We start from the raw sequence: 22,119 nt of genomic DNA, 5'->3' as shown, positions 1-22,119 counted from the left end.
AAATGACGTGGAATTCCCTTTTATGCAACTACTCACATGACAACTACTGAGTCACACTTGAAGTGAGCATTTGCCTGTCCTTAGTTGTGCTGTTTTCTAATTGTCGTTTTCACTAGCCACTTACAACGCCCAGTTGTCACAAATGTCCAGTTAACACCACACACAAGACTTGATTCAGCACAACTTTTGTCAGAAAAGAGGTTCTTTTCACCCACTCTCATTCCTTTGCTTTTCAAAGACGTGAAGAGGTTTCATTCTCATTTTTTTTCTTAATTCCCTTCCAAGTCACTCCACTTAATAAATTGCTTTTACAGATCTTTTAGAAGTGAATTCTTTTTCACCTACCAGCACACATTCCAGACAGGCCTGAAACTTTGACATGCAAATACCAGAGACTGTGAGTCCGATCAATAAAAAAACCTACAGAAGATGAGTTTGAAAGTCACTAGGCATGGCCATTGTCATATGACAATAACGATGCTTTGTTAAAAGTAGAATTATTACTTTTAACTCATAAAATAATTTCCTATCATAAAAATGAAGATTAATCCTTGCCTTTTGGTCTATCTCTAATTTCTTCCAAGTAACCTTTCATGAAAGTAGGCGACATCATGCCTAGACGTGGAAGCAGATGGTTCTACCTCCGGTTCTGCCAGGAGTTACTGTGTGAGTGAAGCATTAATCTCTGTATGTCTATGCCTCTTATATGAGCTAAGACAAAGAACAGAATGATCCTATTTCTGATAAGCATACTGATCCAGAAGATATGTAGTCCTTATGTATAGGTCTCTTTACCACACATTAGAATCATCATTTATACATTTCATGACTTTATATGAAATCAGCAGTGCAGAAGTAAAGCTATCACCCTCAGAGAGAATCCCTCGAGGTGAAGTTAGGATGCCCAGAACTACTTTTTCTGGGCTTTGGGACTTGCTTCTACACAAATCCTCACAACATCTACAAAGAAGAACATGGAATTATATAAAAGCCAACCTTGACCAGCGGACATCCTCTGCCCTCACTCTTATTCACTTGGGGATAGTCTCAGGTACCTGATTATGTCCTCAAAAAACATTTCCAACTTAAAGCACTAGTAAGTTATTTGTATTTTTTAATTTCCCTTCCAACATCTGTTTTCTCTCCCTTAAACTCACTTCTAAGATTCCCCTTACCAGTGTTTAATTTTATCTTCCTCTCTCTCACCACATAAAATTGTTCCCTGCTTTTGAGAACCATTGAACTCTGAAGTCCAAGAACTAATCCTCAGGAGTGCCCCCTGGGGTCCTTGTTCATCCTCATCTCAAAAGCACAGCATAAAACATCAGTAACCCAATGTTTTTTCACTCACTTACAGGATCTTAAAATTTATTCAAAGCAAAAGCATAAGGGGTATGGGCCATGTGATCAGTGAATTGCAAAAAGTGGAAGGTCTATCTGTCTTTAACTCAAGTGCAAAATTCTACAAAGACCAGAAAAGTAACCAATCTGACAGGAGAAGATGAGCACATGTTTTACGTAATAAAATTTGAATATTTACAAATATCACATAAATAACTATCTTCATTTTGAGTATCCCCTAAACTCTACAAAAGTGAAAACAAGTCTCTCGAACAGTTCACCCTGGTTCTAGTCATTTTCCTCTCTGCCTCAGCTTATGTAATCATATCACCGGCCAGACCAAGATTATTTCTGTTTTATACATTCCCACCATCCGACATTTTTACAGCTGTCAAAGAAAATTACTTTCCCTTTTGAAAACTCCAGACTAGAGGCTTAATTATTTAATTCAGTCCTCCCTTCACCCCCAAAAATAGCCACTGAAGAAAGATTTCTCTTTTCAATTTCTGAAGTTCCTCCCCACTTATAATTTGAGTCAGAGCATACCCGCAAATGAGAGCAAAGTCATTTTCAAGTGAAATGAATTTTAAATAACACATTCAAGCATAGTGAGGATTAAGTTCTTTCAAGTGAAATAACTGCAGGGACACGGATAAAATTTAGCCAAACATTAGGCTGTAAGTCAGGATAAAAAAATAAATTAGACATAGTCCCTAACTGAGAAATTTACAGACTAGGATAACATACAATATATATAGAAACATAAAGATATAATGTGTAAACACAATGCATAGATATTGAGCAAAATTATTTAAATTTATATATGTGCATTAGAGTTGGAAAGTATACATTTCAACACAAAATTGGTTCCAAGTTCGAAAACTGAAGTTAATCATATTTCCATATTATGTGATCATATCACTAAGTTACAATTCTGAATTTGGCACATTCCCTTTGACTTTGTAAGCAAATGATAGCCTTTTATTTAATTTCTATGGCAATAAAATGGAATCACTGTGCTTGTCAGTGACTGATAATTAACAACCATAATGTCAAGGTCCTGAGTGGGAAGTACAACTCTAACTGGCACTTTATAAGATCTCTGGAGATGCAGTTACATGTCAGAAGTATAACTAAGAACATATTTGCCTCTGTGCTTCCAGGATTTCACACACGGTGTCATTTCTTATAAACCATGAGAATAGATCCCTGGGTCTCAGTCTGTACACTGAAAAATGAAATTCAGGAAGAAAGCTTTTTTGAAAAGGAAAGAGCTAAAATTCATGGCTGATGTGCAGGGCAGAAAGCCAGTCTCATAATTGGAAAATACATTTATTCTCCCCTTCCACCGCGGCATTCCACAACTACTTCTAAAATGGCATCCCCTAGTCTGAGTTTTCTAAAGGAAACAAATAGAAAATTTGAGTGAAGAAATTTTAAAAGCTTAAGGTTGAAAAAGAGGTATTCATAAAATTATCCATTCAAAAATCACTCATCCCTTTCCTACTGTGTGTAAGACACTGGGAAAGGCTGAGACTCCAGGCAATAGAATAATCTGGAGAAGAAAAATTCCATATGACAACCTATCTCTACTCCACCCGAATTTCTTTTTTTCTTTTCTTTTTTTTTTTTTTATATCAAATATGTAATGGGCACAATTATTTAATTATTTCTACACCAATGAATTTTCAGTATGCATTAATCATTTAGGTGTTGAGCTGGTCCAAAAGCGGGGGGGGCACTACTTTTTGAATGGAGAGAGTAAACTTTTCAACTGTAACACCCATTTCATGATTTATAAAAGGGTGACCTTTCTGCCTGGCTGGCACTGCTTCCTCTCAGGTTGCGGCCACCTTCCTCAGGCTGTGGATCTCTCCAGCACCACCATTTCACTTTCAGTGCACAATTCTGGGCTGTCCGGGCAGCTGTCTTCCCAAAGTGGGACACTGGGCAGAGCCAGGGGCATGTCTGCTTCCACTGGGGGACGTGCCCTTTGCTTTGGAGGCAGCTATGAGGGAGGTGTTTCTGCTGTGTCCATATTTGGTTCTAGTTCTGGCTTTGGTGGTGGCTCTGGAAGTTCCTTTGCAGGAGGACTGGGCACTGCTTATGGGGAAGGCATGGGGATTGGATTTGGAGGAAGCCCAGGAGGTGGTTCTCTGGGTATTCTCTCTGGCAATGGCGGAGGCCTTTTTTCTGGGTCAGAAAAGGAAATCATGCAAAATCTTAATGATAGACTGGCTTCCTACCTGGACAAGGTTCGAGCTCTAGAAGAGGCTAATACTAAGCTAGAAAACAAAATTCAAGAATGGTATGAAACACGAGGATCTGGGACTGAAGACCCTCTGTCACAGAGTGATTATAGTAAATATTATCCACTCATTGAAGACCTCAGGAATAAGGTAAGAATATGGTTTGGGAGGGGCTTTGGAAATTCTTTTACTTTTCCTTTCTGCTATTATAATGTTTTACAGTGGTAGTGACCTAAAACTTAGATGTTTTTCCAATTCAGCTATATATGGAACAATTTCTCATATTGAGATATTTAGTTTCATTTTATCATTTACCATAAAGGGATTCTATTTCCACTTTCTTTCTGTAGGAAATATATGTTCCTTAATTTTTAAATATTCTATAAATATGTTCTATGAAAAATTAAATTGCCTTAAACTCTTAATAAAATAGCATTTTCACGTCATCTAAAATTTTTCTGTCAAAAATATATTTGTATAATACTGATATTTTAGGGCCTTGTTTTGTGTGTCTTCTCATATTTTGCCAGATCGTCTCTACCAGCATTGGAAATGCCCAGCTCATCTTGCAGAACGACAGTGCTAGACTGGCTGCCGAAGACGTTAGAATTAAGTGAGTCGAATAAAAGAAAATTTAATGAAAACTGACGTGTTCCCACCATTTCTTTTTATTCCTTACTTTCCTGCCTTCGTTGATGGCAAATGTTTCAAACCTGCCACAGTTCACATGCTCCACACATCTAGTGTTTTGGTAAATTTCATTGGACATTCTAGAAAGTAACTAGATTCAAACACAACTTACACATTACATGTCCTCAAGTATAAGTTGCTTAAACTTAGGGCTATGGATCACCATATTTGTGATTTGCTATTGACTCATGATGTGACATGATAATTCCACCAATGTCCTAAACTTCAACCTTCCATGTGTCAAAATGAATTAATAATGCTTTTGTTGGGGAGTTAAATGAAATGATCTTTTTCTTGATGACATATACACCTAAAATATTAACCGTGCACTTATTTTTACATTCTCTCCTCCTTTCCCATACTCCACCCTTGGACATGAAGAAGAAATACTACTGTCCTTTTTGCTCCACAAAATTTCCACACAGGATGTTGCAGTGATGATGATCCTGAACCTGTAAAATCTTGGTAAAAGCTACTAAAGAAGTATCAATGTTTGAAATTAAATCATGAATAAAAGTTAATCAAAAAAAGACTAATTCTAAAAACCAAAATAAATAAAAAAAAATAAAATAAAATAAATAAAAAAAAAAAAAAAAAAAAAAAAAAAAAAAAAAAAAAAAAAAAAAAGACTAATTCTTATTTTATTTTTAACTGCTTTTAGGATTCTGTCCAAAAGTTCACGTAGAGAGGAACTGCTTCTGTTCATACCAGGGCAGCCAGCCAAAGGGGAAACTGCTCCATGGGGTACAGTGCTATTTGGGTTCATAGTTGGTAGAAAAGTATCATCACCTCATAATTTTTCACTTTTCTCTTACTCAGCAGTAAACTATCATGAAAAAGGAAAAAATTATAAAAGCAAAAACAATCATACATTACAATGCCGCCATTTTAGAAGTCACACAGATTTATGCACAAAATAGCCCTGAAGATGACAGGGATCTTATTTAAATGGGTGTGTTGACTCTCTAAACTGTTTTGCACTTGGTTTTCAGGTATGAGAATGAGCTGGCCCTGCGCCAGAGCGTGGAGGCTGAAATCAACAACCTGCACAGGGTGCTGGACGACCTGACCTTAGCCAAGACTGACCTGGAGATGCAGATCGAGAACCGAGTGGAAGAGCTTGCCTACCTGAGGAAGAACCATGAAGAGGTCAGCCAGAAAAGGCAGCTTTAGTTTCAAATTTACAAATTTGGAGTTAGAACAGACATGGAGCATACATTATTTGCTTGTTAAAATGGCCATTTGTTTTGAATTTGTGTGTGTGTGTGGTGGTGTTGTGTTAGCTGCTGCTGGTGGTACTGATGGTAGTTACTGTTAAAGTTTATCAGATTGAAGGCACTTTCTGATTTTGTCACTTTCATCATTAGGTAAGGACGATAAGAATTTTAATTACCCTGATCTAGTGATTTTTGTTTAATATAGTACTTTTAAGGTTAAAATCAGATGTCTACCAATAATACATGCTATATATATATTAGAGAAACTGGCCAGGCCCGGTGTGATTCACACACGCAACTCTGATATGCCACAGTGCCTATCAGAGCCTGGTATGTAGAATGGACATTAATGATGACTCCACTAATGAGCTTTCTAAAGAGCTTTCTACTGGAAATCAATAACTATGATATAAATGGTATGTGAGCCTAGGTACTGTCTGCTGCCCTTGGTTTGGCAGCTGTACCTGAAGCCCCCAAATGTGTTGTGTCTACCAGCCCAAATCCCCAAGAAGTAGGGGAACTCATCCATTAGGTGTGGTAGGCACAGCACCTAGTGTATATGGTAAGTTTAGGGACCTAGGAAAATGTCATAAGTTCTTTTAAAATCAAAAGAAAAAAATTAAGTTAAAAATAACAATAATGATCAAATAAAATAAAAATAGCTTTAAGGTAAAAAGTATTTTAATATATTGCATTAATATGTTTGTCTTATACCAACTCAATCATAAAATAAGACGTTTAATATTTCTTATAGAAGAGACAGACCCACAAAAGTCATAATAGGTCCTGGCGCCCCTCTCTCACTTGCTGTCCCCAGGAGCTCCAAAGCTTCCTGTCTGACGGCCCAGGCCAGGTCAGGGTAGAAATGGACGCTGCTCCAGGAGTGAGCCTCACCGGGCTCCTCAACGACATGAGGGCACAGTATGAAGCCATCGCTGAGCAGAACCGTAAGGACGCGGAAGCCTGGTTCATTGAAAAGGTACCACTAACAAAAACAAAAGGCTTTGTTTGATACATTGGCAGAAAAGACCTGTCACAGCAGCACTCACTCATGTCCCCCTGCCCCGCTTTTCTGTGGCAGAGCGGGGAGCTCAAGAAGGAGATCAGCACCAACACTGAGCAGCTTCGGTCCAGCAAGAGCGAGATCACCGATCTGAGACTCGCCTTTCAAACGCTGGAGATCAAGCTCCAGTTCCAGCTCGCCATGGTAGGGACCGCGCAAAAAGATGCAGCATCGTTTCAACTTCCAAAGAAAACGGTGCATCCAAACTATGTCAGGCCATTGGCTGCCTTCCTCCTTTCAGTCCCCTCTATTGTTATGTCTGTTCCTTTCCTCTCCCATGTGCAGCAGAACTCCCTGGAGGCCTCCTTGGGCCAAACCGAGAGCGACTACTGCGGCCAGCTGTGTCAGGTGCAACAGCTCATCGGTGGCCTGGAGGAGCAGCTGCGCCTGGTGCGCGCGGACACCCAGCGCCAGAACGCTGACCACCAGCGGCTGCTAAACGTCAAAGCCCGGCTGGAGCTGGAAATTGATACCTACCGCCGCCTGCTGCACAGCGAGATGAGAGGGTGAATAGATAACTGAGCTTGAAATAATCTCCAACGCTGACCAAAGGGTACACCTGATGCAGCTTGGGGGCCAGGGGTGGGGCATAGAAGAAAAGTTTCTTTAGTGGACAAAAAGTAAAAAATATAGTAAAGACATGCCTTGGATTTAACAAGTGCTCTACACTTTACAAAGTGTTGTCATCCATTATCTTACTTGATAATAATTGATAAAACGCTGAGATAAACAGTAACACCACAGACACAGGCATACTGCAAAGGACTACTAGAAAAATCACCATTCGAGTTCTGGTATCAATGTCCCGATACTAAGAATGACACTTTAAGTAGCAGTCATCTGAACCACCTCAGACCTACTGTAGCAAACTTCCCAAAAGTAATAGGAGCTTGGCCCACTAGGAAGAACTCAGAACTGTAAGTCAGGAAATCTAACTTCTGAGATCACTTTGCTTCACTCTGAGCCCTCGTTTGTGGCCGGGTTTGAAAATAAAGGTGCACTGCACCAACTGATTACTCTCAGGGTGCATCATTCAGTCACTTTTATTTTTTCAGTTATAATACTTTTATTTGGTCAATTGCATTTTTAAATTTAAATTTTATTTTTCAATCAGTTCACATTCAATATTATTTTGTACTTAGTGTCAGGTGTTCAGCACAATGGTTAGACAATCATACTTTACTAAGTGTTCCCCCCAGATATTTCCAGTACCCACCTGGCACTGACACACAGTTATTACAATATTATCCTTCAATCACCCTTGATCAAGAAATTTGGAATACCTTCTTTATTTAGCCATAGTTTTATGTACATTTCTAATTTTTAGTTCAAATAGCAAACTCCTTATTTCTCCTCATTCCAGAAAGTATGATGTGATATCATCTCACTCATTTTCTTTACAGTGATAGTCTGGATGAAACTTCACCTGTGACAGACTCCAAATCTCAAGCCCAGTCCACTGATTCCTCTAGCGGTATGCAGATTCCCTAAGAATCACTTAGAATAATTCAGAATCACACTTATTAATGACTACAGCTATAAGATCTCATTTAATATTACAGTATTATTAGAAATGTATATTTGTATTCTGAGTCAAGAAAAAAACATTTTTGCATTCCTGCAGAAAAACGAGTAGTCTATACTGTATTAAAACTTTTGGCAATACCAGGAAGAAAAAACCTACCCTACAAGGAGGTATTATAAGCTCATAAGTACTTTCTTAATGCTATAAAAGAAAAATATTTTCATTTGTGCATAAGACAACACTGAATACATTTCATTTTCATTGAATAAAATGCATTTTTGAATGCAAAATTCACCTTTGAAAGTTTAAATTCGATGGGTTGTATCAGTTAATACCTAATTTAGAAGGTTCAGTTGAACACCACCAATTTTGGATAAATATTTGAAACAATAACTTTTTCCCTTTGTCCCTTCTTTATCTTTAGACACTACCAAAACCTGAAAAATCAAGACAATTATCCAGTCATGAATGATGAGGTGATCTCATCCCGAGTTCAGGAACTAGAAGAACTAATGTAAAATTTCACAAGATCTGCCCCATGATTGCTTCCTTAGGAACAAGAAATTTAAAAGTAGAAATTATTCCTTTCAGACTAAGATGCTATATTAGTTCAACCTCTATTTTTGCCTGTTTCATTTTCTTTGGATTCCTATTCACTTTGAGTCCTTTTTGCCCTTCTGAAACAATATTCAATTATGAATCATTCTAGCCATGTTGGTTTTTATAACAAACCAAAATCGCATTATATCTTTCTGGGCCTGGAGTAGCTTGTTCATAAATTTTCTTCTAGTGATCTGGAACATGTTTTTAATCACAGGACTTTGACAAGTAGTGTTATTTTAATAAAGTTAATTTTAAAAGATAAGTGGCAGTAATGTGAAATCTGTACCTTCTTGACTCCAACAATAATGTCAAGGGCATAGAGAGAGGTTTGTGAAATACTAATAAGACAGTAGATAAATACTGGGATAAAAATGTCAAGGTTTGAGATTAAGAAGTTCCTTTTGAAATTCTTTCCTTTTTTTGCATTTGCCCATTAAGTTTACAGCAAAGTTATACTGCCCGCTACAGGGCATAAAGCTGTCCTGTTAATTTTCTAGGACCTTCCTTCATTCGATCAAGAAACACTTACTGAACCCCTACAGAGTGCCAAACTGGAGACTCTTCTGGGAATGGTGATACAATGACACAGGGCAAATAGAAGTTCAAAGGACATTTGGAGGAGGAAGTGAACAATATGTTAGAGGGCAACTAAGTGTTTTATAAAGAAATCGACCAGGCAGAGAAAGGAGAATGGACACAGAGGAAACACGCTGTAAAGGACACAGGGATGTGAACAAATAATTGCTGTGACGTCTTTTCTCCTATCTGATAACCGATAAGGCCAAGGCTGGGGTTTCTAACTGGGGTGGGTCAGACCCCATAAGTCAGTAACAGATGTCATATTCTGGGTTGGGGCAGAAGGTGGCCAAAGTCTAAGCCTGACTAGACAGTGATTCAGTCTGGGTTGCCATACACAAAACCATAAAACAAAAACAAGAGTAGGATTTAATTATTAAGAACCTGGGCTCTGAAGACAGATTGGGTTCAAATTCTGGCTCTACTAGGGAACAACAAGTAACAATTTCTGTATACCTCGTTTTCCTGATCTTTAAAGTGAGGTGGATTTTGTGAAGATTAAATGAGGTAACATACATAAAACACTAGGAACAGTCCCTGGTGCTGAGCAAGTACTCGATATTTGTGTCCTGTTGTTATTTACTGTACAGAACCAAAATGGTACGGGGAAGTCAGGGGAACTGATGAGCAGAGAGTGTAAAAGGGAGCAAACGGGGCAGAGAGGATTCACGCAACCCTGGGGGAATTCAGGCACTGAGTGCAAAAGCCCATGTGAGGTTATTACACTTCTTAAAGATGATTTGCTTCAGTGTGCAGCTTTCTGAAGTCACACTTCCTTTAGTATTTGCTAGTGGTTTCGGGTACTCCATTCATCTTACTTGGTTACGCACAACAATTCAATTTTCTGTCTAGCCCTTGCCTTCCAGAACATGTCCTAAGAGAACTTCACCTTTCAGGCCCAATGACAATATCAGGTTCTTTTCCTGAACAAGGCCCATAGCCCCACAAGTAATAAATAATGCAAATAGTTACTGTTTTAAATAACATCTGTTTTCCTTGCAACTACATCTGAATTGTGTGAGAGTCAAAGAAGAAAGGGATTTTGAACAAGTATTAATATGGTGGTCATTTCTTAGCTATTACCTTAGTTTTTCAGCATTCCCTACTTTGTAAATATTTTCTCCACTGGGATCCCAGAGATATCATCTCATGGACCCCAGATTCTTCTTTGTGACCTCTGAATATTGGCTCAATCCTCATCTCCTCTGTCTACACTTTCTCCCTAGGTAACCTCATCTAATTCCATGGCTTTTAAGTAACCATCTATGGATGAATGTTAGCTAGATTTATTGTAGTGACCATTTCACAATATATGAGGTCTGTCCAGAAAAAGTCCAGCCATTGCTAACATAATGAGGATGGTTTGCATGACATCGATGTAACCTGGCAGCCAAGGAGAGCGACTGGAATGTGCATGTATGAACAATGATGACTTCACTGTACTAGTCAGTGGGGGTGGGGGGTGGATGCCGTTGAGTGAGCATCTGTACTGTGTGGCCATCACATTCAAAATGACTGAGCAAGTAGAGCGACGAATCTGCACCAAATTTTGCGTTAAGCTTGAACATTCCTCCACAGAAACTACTTGGATGATTCAGGAGGCTTTCCAGGGTGATACAATGAGTGCAGCACAAATAAAAGTGTGACACAAATGCTTCAAAGATGGTCGAGAATCTGTTGAAAGTGATCCACATTCTGGAAGGCCTGCAACAAGCAGGACACCTGAGAATGTTGAACATATACAGGCTGCAGTCAACAAAGATCAGAGAACTGTGTGAGGTCCCAAGATGCCTATTTTGAAAGGGACTGAGGCGTCACTGTTCTATGTATAATGTTTCTTGTATCTTGTATCTTCTTCAATAAATGTCTCTATATTTTCCATATTACATGGTTGGATACTTTCTGGACAGACCTTGTATATATAGAATCATTATGCTGTGTAGCTGAAACTAATATAATGTTGTATGTCAATTATACCTCAATTAAAAATAAACAAAGTGACCATTTATGCATTGTTTAGTTCTGTGGAGGCTTCCAAGATGGCCCCAATGATCCTCACCTCTTGATACTCAAGCCCCAATATGTAGTCTCCTCCCACAATGAACAGAGTAGACCTATCAAACAAGTGGCAGTGTGTGACCTTCAACATTAGGTCACAAAAGCATTTCAGTTCTGGCTTGGTCACTTAGATGCTTACTCTGAGAGCAGTCAGCTGCCCTTAAGGTTATTCTATTCAGGGGGGAAAAACTACCTGAAAAAAAAACAGTGACTTCACAAAATTCCCCATCCAAAATCACAGTCTTATTCTGATACTATCTCAGTGAAAATATTCTACAGTCTTCAGTTGCCAAAGAAAGCATTATATTTCTAATTAAATGTACTTTGCCCTACTCTTACTGCCAAGAAATATAAAGAAAGCAACTCATAAGAAAAGAAAAACTCAACTACAAGATCAGACAATAAAAGACAAATATATTATGTATGATTATTTTAAAATCTAAATTTTTACTTCCATATGCATTTGTTGTGTGTACAGGCTAGGAAAAAGTCTGGAAAATACTGTTTATACTAACCTGTTAGAGGGGTTATGTCTTGAGTATTAGCAAGGTATTTGAAGGATAATTTATTTTTCTATTGTACATTTTTTTAAATGCTTAACAAACTAATGTGTACTTTGATATTAGGGGGAGGGATGAATTTTAGCTATCCAGAACAAATGAGTTTGCAAGGAGAACACAATAGGAAGGGAAACATCTAGAAAACAACCATCTGCTGCCAAAGCCCTTATTTAGGCTTTGCAAGAGCGCCACCTACTGAAATATCAGGAAATGCACTTTTAAAAAACTACCTCATTCACTGTTGCTGGTGGGAACGTAAACTAGTACAGCCACTATGAAAAGCAGTATGAAGGTTCCACAGAAAAATAAGAACAGAGTTATCATATGACCCAGCAAACTCTCTTCTGGGTATCTACTTGAAAATTTTGAAAACATGTATCCACAAAGATATATGCACCCCTATGTTCATTGCAGCATTACTCATGGTGGCCGAGAAACAGAAACTGAAGTGTCCTTCCATAGATGACTGGATAAAGATGTGGTACATATATACAATGAACACTACTAAGAAAAGATGAAATACTGCCATTTGCAACAATATCAATGGACCTTGAGAATATAATGCTAAGCAGAATAAAGTCAGACAGAAAAAGTTAAGAACCACATGATTTCACTCATAAAAAGGAAAAAAGAACAAACAAGAAAAACAAAAACTCAGACAACAACAACAGTATAGTGGTTACCAGAGGGGAGGGACATGTGCAGGACAATAAAGGGTAAAAGAGCTCACACATGCGAGTACGGTGATGAAAGATTATTTGACTTCGGGTGGTGGGCACACAATGCAATATACAGATCCTGTATCATAGAAATGTACACTTGAAATCTGTATAATCTTATTAACCAATGTCACCCAAATAAATTTAATTTAAATAAACAAAAAAAAGTTTAAAAACTGCTTTCAAGCCTCTTGAGAAATACCTATTAATACTAGAAAGTTCTGGCTTTTTTTTTTTTTTTTTTTAAAGAAAGGAGAAGAGAAAGAACAAACCTTTTTTAAAGCACAAACTTAACAAACTAAAATTTTTTAATTTAAATAGTGGTATTTGTTTCCAGAAAGTCCATCAGTAAGTTCTATAAGGCATAAAGTAAAGAAGAAAGCTAGTTATTATTTAGTTTAGAGAACCAGACAGCCAATCTGAACTTCTCAAGCTTTTTATAATACACTCAAAACATCAAATGAAAAATGTATTCACATAGCAGAGTATATGGCTTTTAATAGGGTAGTAAATGTTTCTTAAATCTGGGAACTGTATCTAAGATTTAAATGCCATTTTTTAAGATTAGTATCATAAAATCAAACTAAAAAGCATTAGTGTCTTAATTGAATGTATTCTCTTTGTCACTACAACTTTTTAATAAAAACTATGGGTACAACATTCAGCAACGTTTTTATAAAAGGATATATGATGACCAGAATTCAGAGTTGAAAAATAATCACCTGGAGAATAGGTTAAATTATGGTATATCTACACAATAGAATACAACATACCAATAAAAAGGATGGAGCTACTAATACAAAAACACCATGAATGAATTTCAAGACCATTATGTTGAACAATGGAAGCCAGACTCACAAGAATACATACTGTATGATTCCATTTATATGAAACACTAGGAAAAACAAATCTCATCTATAGTGACAGAAAGCAGATTAGTGGTTGCCTAGTCTAAAATGAGTGGAAAAGTGGGGATTAACTGGTTAACTGGGAAGGGTCACAGAAGAATGTTTAGAACTGGTTAAAATGTTCGATTATCTTGATTATGGTAATGGTTACATGGGTACATCCACTTGTCAGAACTCTTCAAACTATACACTTAAAATGGGAAAATTTTATTGTATCTAAATCATACATCAATAAAGTTAATTTTAAAATAATAGTACTGTAATTACTAGTCATCTTCATGATGATGCTGTGTTGAAAGCACGAAAAGGTCAAGTAGGATAATCAATGGTGCGCCAGGATGGATGGCACCTGCTCTTAAGTGCTAATTGACAAATATTCAGGAATTTTTCAACCTGGCTACTAAACCCATTGGAAACTTGATCCTGGCCATGATGGGAATATTTACACTGCGAAACTTGGGCTCTATTTATAAATTCCCTGGAAGAACTGGTTTACACCACCACACCGCTGAGCGCATAGTAGTTAAGAACACAGGTGCAGAGGCTGACTACGTGGGTTTGGGGTCCAGCTCTTCCACTTTCTAGTGATTTTATTTATCCCTCTGTTCTTCAGTTCAAATTAAACTGACTGTGAATTTTAGTTGCTAAAAGATGTCATTGTCAATGTTTCACTATCCATATATTCTTAAAGAAATGCTATTTTTCCTCAAAATCATGGGAACAAACCTTAGAAGCAGACCTTTAAATAAACAATGCTAACAGAACAGCCCACAGACAGGTAGGAGGGTCTAACAGACAGAACTAGATAGTATTTCAGGCTTCACTCGGTGACTCATTATTTTACTCAGAACAAGTTACTCAACTTGAGATGATTCATCTTTTACAAAAAGACAATAATAATATGTATAATCACATTAGCTCCACATTTTAGAATCCTAATTAAAAACACCACAAACACAGGGCACTATGAACCTGGCTGGTCAGAATATGTTCATTTGAGTTATCAGCTTGGAACCCACGTCCTAAAGTTAAATATACAAGCAGTTCCTGCTGAAAGAAGTATGTCCATTTTGAAATATTCCATTTATTAATATTTGCAAATACCATGGGATTTTTTTAAACACTTAAGGCAGCAACTTCACATTTCAAATGAGCAGATCTGTAAATACAACTTTTTTAACCAGCTGAAGTGTAGTTTTTATTTTTTCTTAAATATTCAGTTGGTATACTTACATACACATGTGGGCATCACATATTCACTTGAATGAATGCATTCATTCATTCAACAAATATTTATTTAGCACCAACTATATGTAAGTCTTTATATATTGAAAATATGTAAAGTCTATTAAAAATAACCTCAGTTTTTATGAACTAAAGGTAAATACATGACAAAGCTTCAAACATTTTTGTTGCATTGGTATAAAGTAAGTCACCGTTTTAACTGGTGAAAGTATCATTGCTCCACATGTAGTGCACACTGATTATTTAACAAAGGTGTGAGAAGACTTAGTTGAAGCCTTTTGGAAGATATGACACCTCCTCGTTCATTTTTATGAGTTTTATAAGTTTTATAATGGAGTAACCGACATTGTTAAACACATATTTTCAGGGCATATTTTTAAATTATGATACTCTTAAATATTTAATTACATTTTATATTACATTTTTCATGATATAAAAGTACCTTCAAGGTACTTTAAGATGTTTTCACTAGACATACATTTTAGACAACTTCATATGCTAATTCTGGATGGTAGAGTAATTTTATGGTTAAATTTACCATCTTATCTAAAAAGTGACTGAGTAGGCTGATAAATAATATAAATTTTCATCATTGTTTAAAAAAAAAAACATACATACAATCAGCATCTAATCAAGAGATAATCTTGGAACAAAAACTGCAGAATTAGATCCAGGCCAATGCAGAATTCGTTCCTTGGTGGTGTTAAGAGATAAAGCAGAACATTGAAGTCTAGCTTCCCTCTGTCATTAATCAGAGGCTGGGGGGTGAGGAAAAGTCCTGTAGGGGTGATGTGAAGGTGAGAGAATTTGACTCAATTCCCCACTAGAATCTTCAGTGGAAGATCTCTCTCCCCTCTGTGACCTGGCAGGTGTTTTACATCTTGTAGAGCTGGAGGTAGCAAGAAGAATTGAATGCTAACCAGTGGGAAAATGAGACTTGCTCTAAGGGAGGGTAGGTCTCAGCAGGGAGGAGAACCCAGTGAACACTTTAGTCATCATTATCAACATCATCTGTCACCTCCAGGGTACAAAGGGTTGCAGACAGAGGAGATGAGGAGTTAAAGGACAGCATGATACTGTAATTCCCAAGGTACAAAGCGAAAGCAGTAGGTTACACAATTATTTGCTGATTTATCCAGACGGAAATTTTTAGCTGCATTTTTCCAAAGTATTGGCACTCTGAAAACCTAATCATTCCAAAAATTTGTACTATGCATCATAAAACACTTGCTATATACACATATCCAAAAACCTTATTATAACAACTTGTCTCTGTTTAAGAAGTTTATGGGTCATTTGTTTCGTAAGAAAAATCACCAAATAAGAGAGAATTATTTTAACAAATGTATAAGTTCAGTCAAACTGAAGTTAAGCTAAACCAAGAAAAGTGATTCCACCATCAATGTTGGTCTAAAAATCCTTCAACTGTAACTTTCTAACTAGGTAAAGATCAATGTCTCCTGAATCCATCAATTTATTTATTCATTCATTCAACAAATAGTCTAAGTACATCCTGGCCATATCTGGCATTTTGCCTTCTAAATATCTGTGATCTACTTTTCTCCATCTCCAGCACCACCACGCTGGTCCAGACCACAGTTCATCATGTCTCACCTAGAGGATCACACAGTTTCCACTTGCATCACCCCTCCCCCCATTCCATTCATTTCACCACATTCCACCACTTGTGGAAGCAACCTCTGAATCCTTGTGTTCGTCATTACAGTTTGCTTTGTACACAGGCAATCAGCTAACTATGGACATAAAACTAGCAGAGAAAGACTAGCTTTCCATGAAAAAAAAAAAAAAATGGAGTCTGAAACCTTAACATTCCTGGAAATCTAGACCAAAATAGAACTTATTCCCACCTTAGTTGACCAAGTTCTACCTAAAATAGACTTTCTCTCAATCAAACTTTTACTTACTGGGTATTACAAAAGCAACCATGAGCAAACATAAACATATGTAAATGAGCTTACCTTAAGGCATTAAAAGACCTGCCTGTGAGAAAAAGTTCAGATGAGGTACTACAGAAATTTGGAAGACGGACAGAATATACAGGGCTGAGGCTTGAGGACCATGGCCACTTTTATGGCAGAAGAAACATTTGAGCAGAGCCTGATGAGTATAGAAAATCTCAAAGTATGGTGTTAAATGGCAGGAACAGGATCAAAGAGCATCTCCCCTGGAATGCTCTCCCACAAGACTAAGCAACCCTCTTCTGAGAACTCAATGTTCTTTGACCATGCTGCTTTGACCTTTACTTTTACAACATGAGTTTGTGTGTCTGACTCCTCTTCAAAGGCAGGACCATGTATAATTGGCCATCTGGAAATAAATTCCCAGCACTTAATGCAGTGTCTAGCAGAATGGAGGTACGCCAAATACAAATTGGTCAAAGTGATATTTAGAAACATTACCTTCAGTGTACACACTGTCAAGATAATTGAAAAATTCAGAGGAAAGGACTAGTTGAAATTCAATAAAAACTATTAATCAAGCCACACAGCATTTGGCACGGTTTAAAATAAAAGCGTATGTTGACTGAATTTTTCATTTTAGCACCAATTACGTTGCCACATAGGTATGGCTCCAGTTTAAGAGTCAGTAAAAATTCTATAGTCTGGACATAATAACTAGTGTATTTTAACCACTATATTACAGCAAGTGAAGATATAGAAAAACAGAACCAATAATGTTGCCAAGTGCCCACTGATTGATATTTGGAGGAAAGTCCTACTCAGCAACATGTAACATCTGAACAACCCAGAAGAAAAGTATGAATTGTCAGGAAAATTTTGCTTACAGGGAAATAAAAATCCAATGTGAATTATTAGATTTTGCAATAGCTCATGTTGTAATATAGAAATGTAATTTTAATTGAAGGAGGAAGATAATTATAGCTTAGGAGCCAACTAGTTAATCAACACCACAATCAGAGACATCTGCATGACAAGCCTTGGTCCCACACCTAGAAAAAAAAGGGTGAACCCAAAAAGTAAGTAAAACAAGTTTTGATTAAAATGTGTTCAAGACATCTCAGCCATTCTGAAACCAAGCCCTGAAACCAATTATTGTAACTAATAATTTTTAAATTTAATAAATGATTTCTTTTAAAAATAAATGAATAATTTCTATAAACTTAATAGGAAAACAAGAAATTCTGTGCTGTATTACATCTCTGACAGTAGTATTATGCTGGAGATTAATGCACTGGAATAAAACACAGTTAACTTGCATTTCTCAAATAACAAAAATATGCTTTGAACTAACACTAAAGACAGAAACAAAAGAAACTAGGTCAATCCTACAGATTTAAAAGTGATCCAAGTAATGGTGACCTAGATAATGGAAGTAAAAAAAAAAAAACATGTTATCTAAGAAAAAAACTGAATGAAATCGTGACCCCTTAGCTAAGAAAACAAAAGATTTAGGAGAGTAGAGTAACCTTCTTCAAATATCCAAAAACCTCTAGGTTCTATGTGGCAAAATGCAAGCTATATTCTGTGTGGCAGATTTTAGTTTGATATAAAGACAAACTTTTTAGTAATTAGAGCAGCTCAAAAACAGAACATCCTGAAAGACCATGTGTTTCCCTTCACTAGAAATATTCAAGTGGATACTGGAGATAGCTGATAATGGAGTCCTGCGTGGCTGAATATTTTTAACGAGAAGGGAGCTAAAATTTATGGGTGCCCACCATTTGCAAATACTTTGTGTGTGTCAAATTCACGAATTGGATATTATTTCTCATGTGAGGATAATAAGGCTCATAGAGGTTAAGTAATTAAGAGGTTACCACACACCCAGTAAGAGGCAGACCTAGGATTTAAAACCTGGAATTGAATTTTAAGATCCCGTGCAAATTCTGTCTTGGATGACACCATGATGGCGAATGTGTTGGTGATCTAGATAATTTCATTCCGATCATTTCTGTCAATTTCTGTAGTCTGACATTATTTCTGTCATAATATTTAGGGACTTCTGGTAAAAGAGCATATTAGCTTTCCCCATGACATCAAACTCAAAAGATAAACCATCTTTTAGGTCCTTTCCGGCTGAATTCTGTAATTTTGATGACCAGAATCCCCAACAACGCACCTAAACTAGACAGGGCAGAGAGTTTTAGCTCACAGAGCCAATCTAGGCGATTGGTTATGGTTTCCTGGGTGAATGTTTTATTAATAAGAGACCTACAGCCAGTCTAGGTTCAGCAGAAAAGAGTGCCATTTTCAATTAGTAATGTCTGCCATGAATACAGGACAAAAGAGTGGCAACAAGAATATCTTGTGTTTGTCAACTCATGTACACGTTTCTTAAACCTATTTTTCTATGTTTCATCATCAGTTCTTCCATGGATAAAAACTCCATGTTTTTTTTTTCTTTTTTTACCAACTAACTCTTGAAAGTAATGCTTACTGCTATTATTCCTAAAACCACTAATAGAGGGTATAGAAATACATAATGAGGCAGACAGAAGGCAGCTCGCAAGACTGATTATCAATAAATTGATTATATTTTAATATAAATCAGAATTACTTTTCAAAACTCACCCTTGTCAATAGGTTCCTCTCAGCCTTTCATGTCCAGAAACTGGACTTCACCAGTATACTCAGGTAACCTGACACGTGATAGCGGACTTAAAATAACTGTATTCATACAATACTGATGTATAGCTAGAATGTCAGTTTACTAGCAATAAGGGACATTTCTTTCCAGATGTTCAAGACCTCTTTCCTAATCACTCACTCATCTATAGGTATTCGGCAGCCGTCCGTCTCGAGAGACGATGGTGTAGCTTCTTAAGAGTCTATCTGCACCGCCGAGAATGGTTGTGCAGTCCGACTCGGGAGTGACACGGTATCTGTCTCCTCCCATGTTGAATCGACATCTTGCGATGACGCTGGAGTGTCCTCTCCAGTGAAGCTGAAGCTACAGAGCCTGGGCAGGGTGATATGGAGGGTCTGCTGTTGCCCATGCAGCAGACCCCCCCTCTCTTCGCAGCTGAAGGGTCCAAGGGAAAGACGGAGTCAATACAGCTTGGCTTCAGGTGCGCCGCAGTAGTTGCCGGTGTTGACTACAACGTCAAACCGCCTTAGGGACTCCGGCTCCGGATTTTCTGTCGGGGTTTACTCCCTTAGCCTTTCCCCTGAAGAGGTATGCTGCAAGGCAGCGGAGGTTTTTTGGAGTCAGAGTTTTCCTTCTCTGATGTGCCCTGACTGGAAGATCGAACCAGCGACACTTAGCTCGCAGGCCGACGCTCAATCCACTGAGCCAAACCAGCCAGGGCACATCAAGTATACATCTATAGGTATACTTGGTAGGATGAATTAGGAATCCAAAAGCTGCTTTGAGAAGAGGTCAACAGACAGAGCTGAGGGACATTTCCTCCAGATCCCACTGAGGCCAAGTGAAATATCTTTGCCCCACACTAGGCCACTCCTCCCTAGTGGCTCCATTGCCCAAATTCAGCCTCTTTCTCTTCCTAAAATGAAGCCAAAGGCAGCTTCCTGAATCCCTCTTCTGATATTCCCTGCTGACCATACTCCTTACCCAGCTGTTAGCCCCAGGAGACAGATTATATTCTGGTTTTACTAGTTCAGTTAGGAGGACAACCATATTTCTTTTTCTCCCAAGCTCATGGGGATACCTCACTGTCACATCCATATTTATAGCTATAACTGCCTCTTTCAAGTTATCAGAGGATAGTCCCCTAGGTTCACTGTACATAACAATGAAGTCTATTATTTTAAAAGTACAAATGAGAATGATACACACCTTCCAGACTCAATGCACATTCACCACAGTGACTCTTGTAAAATGCAGAATTTTTCCATCATTTTTAATGATATCAAATGTTTATTCTTTATGATAAATTCCCATAACAAAATTTAAATTAATCATTCAGCAAGTAGTTTCCTACATCCCTGAGGCATCACTGATTCCTGAATGACTACTATTTCTGATTACTCTCTCCTTCCGGGTACCTACATGCTGTATCACTTCTTGGCTCCCACGGTGTTCTCCTTTTGTTTGTTTCCCAGAAGCTCTATAGAGCTTGCTTCTGCATCCTACACCCAGCAATCTTGTCTTCACTCCACCCTTGCTTCCCTCCTCACCCTTCTTTTGTTTTTTACACCCACTCAGGATGCTGCAGCAATACAAGACACAGATGGCTTCTTCCCATCTCCAGCCTTGCCATCCCTCATGACAAAAGGTCTGGCTTCTGTGCCCTAAATTGTTCAGAAATTCTTGCTTTCAGGTCTCCAAAGATTTTGTGCCAATGTCATGGACATTTTTCTAGCCCTCTTTCTCCCTGATCTCTGCAGAATTTGAAACTCAAGACCTGAAAGGACCTCTGAGAGGTTCTGGAAACTCCACCAGGTGAATCATCCATGTTTAAATGCATGCTGTGATTTCTAAGACTTTTCCAGCCTTCCAGGCCACTCCTCATTCACTTCCTTTATTGGGTGCTTATTTTTCCTGTGTGTTAAGCCTAACTTTGAAGGTTTCCTCACCTTTCGGTCTTAAACTTCTGTCCTTCTTTCCCTTAAAAAACTGTTTTTCTCCAGGCTTCATCTATCACCTCAATATGAATAATCCTGAGCCTTAAACTCTCTCTTAAATTCTTACATCAATTTCCATGTTAAAGGAAATTAACATTTTAACTTGTGCTAATGGGCATGTTATATGATCCACAAACTATAAAGACTGAGAATATGTATTATTTTCATTCATAGCTTTGAGAGAATTCACTTCCCCCTACATAATGGTCTTTTCAGAACCCAAAACAGCCAATGGAAAGTCTTCATCCTACTTGACATCTCTGAAATGTTGATTGATATCTTGGACACAGTTGACCATTCCATCTTGAAATTCTCTGCTCTCTTAGCTTTCTTGAAATTTCTGTCTCCTGTTCTCTCTTTTTTCTTTGAGTGTTACCTTTCAACCTCTTTATTTTCTCCTTAAATGTTACAGTTCCTTGAGATTTTATCCTTGGCCCTCATCTTTACCCACGTTCCCTGGAAAATCTCATTCAGTTTCACAGTTGCTCTTTGCCAGTAACTTCCGAATCTAGGCACAACATCCGAATCAAAGACCTACACTGCAACTGCCTATGGAATATATCTCTACCTAAATGTTGACAGGTGTTTCATCCCCATTCTTCCTTATCCTGAACTCATTAGCTTTCCCACAAAACCTTCTCCTTCTTTGCATTCCCATACTCGTTAATGGCACTCCCCAAGTCCAAACCTGGAAACCTGTCATTTAAGACTCCCTCCCTCTTCTTCATCAACCTGTAACTAACCAACAGTAAAATGCCGCCATTTGCCTTCTATCCTTCCCTTCTTACCACCTTACTGC

The 22,119-nt window shown here is 37.8% G+C and overlaps 1 protein-coding gene and 1 long non-coding RNA gene across 2 annotated transcripts in view; one reads left to right on the top strand and one right to left on the bottom strand.

The window, feature by feature from the left end:
- Nucleotides 1-22,119, bottom strand: part of LOC149998430 (uncharacterized) — a 294,581-nt gene that overhangs the window by 254,764 nt on the left and 17,698 nt on the right. The gene's annotated exons all lie outside the window — the stretch shown is intronic.
- On the top strand, nucleotides 612-8,911 carry KRT12 (keratin 12). Its single transcript, XM_090292322.1, has 8 exons — nucleotides 612-666; nucleotides 3,184-3,740; nucleotides 4,121-4,203; nucleotides 5,273-5,429; nucleotides 6,315-6,476; nucleotides 6,579-6,704; nucleotides 6,846-7,066; nucleotides 8,510-8,911. Exons 1-8 carry the CDS (start codon nucleotides 612-614, stop codon nucleotides 8,601-8,603), a joined length of 1,455 nt encoding a protein of 484 aa, XP_090148448.1. The 3' UTR covers nucleotides 8,604-8,911.

The sequence above is a fragment of the Furipterus horrens genome, unplaced genomic scaffold (assembly GCF_987537825.1).
Source record: "Furipterus horrens unplaced genomic scaffold, mFurHor1.1.pri manual_scaffold_11, whole genome shotgun sequence".
NCBI classification, from domain to species: Eukaryota; Metazoa; Chordata; class Mammalia; order Chiroptera; family Furipteridae; genus Furipterus; species Furipterus horrens.
The sequence above is the reverse complement of the archived record's forward strand: the minus strand, read 5'-3'. Positions and strand labels throughout refer to the sequence as shown.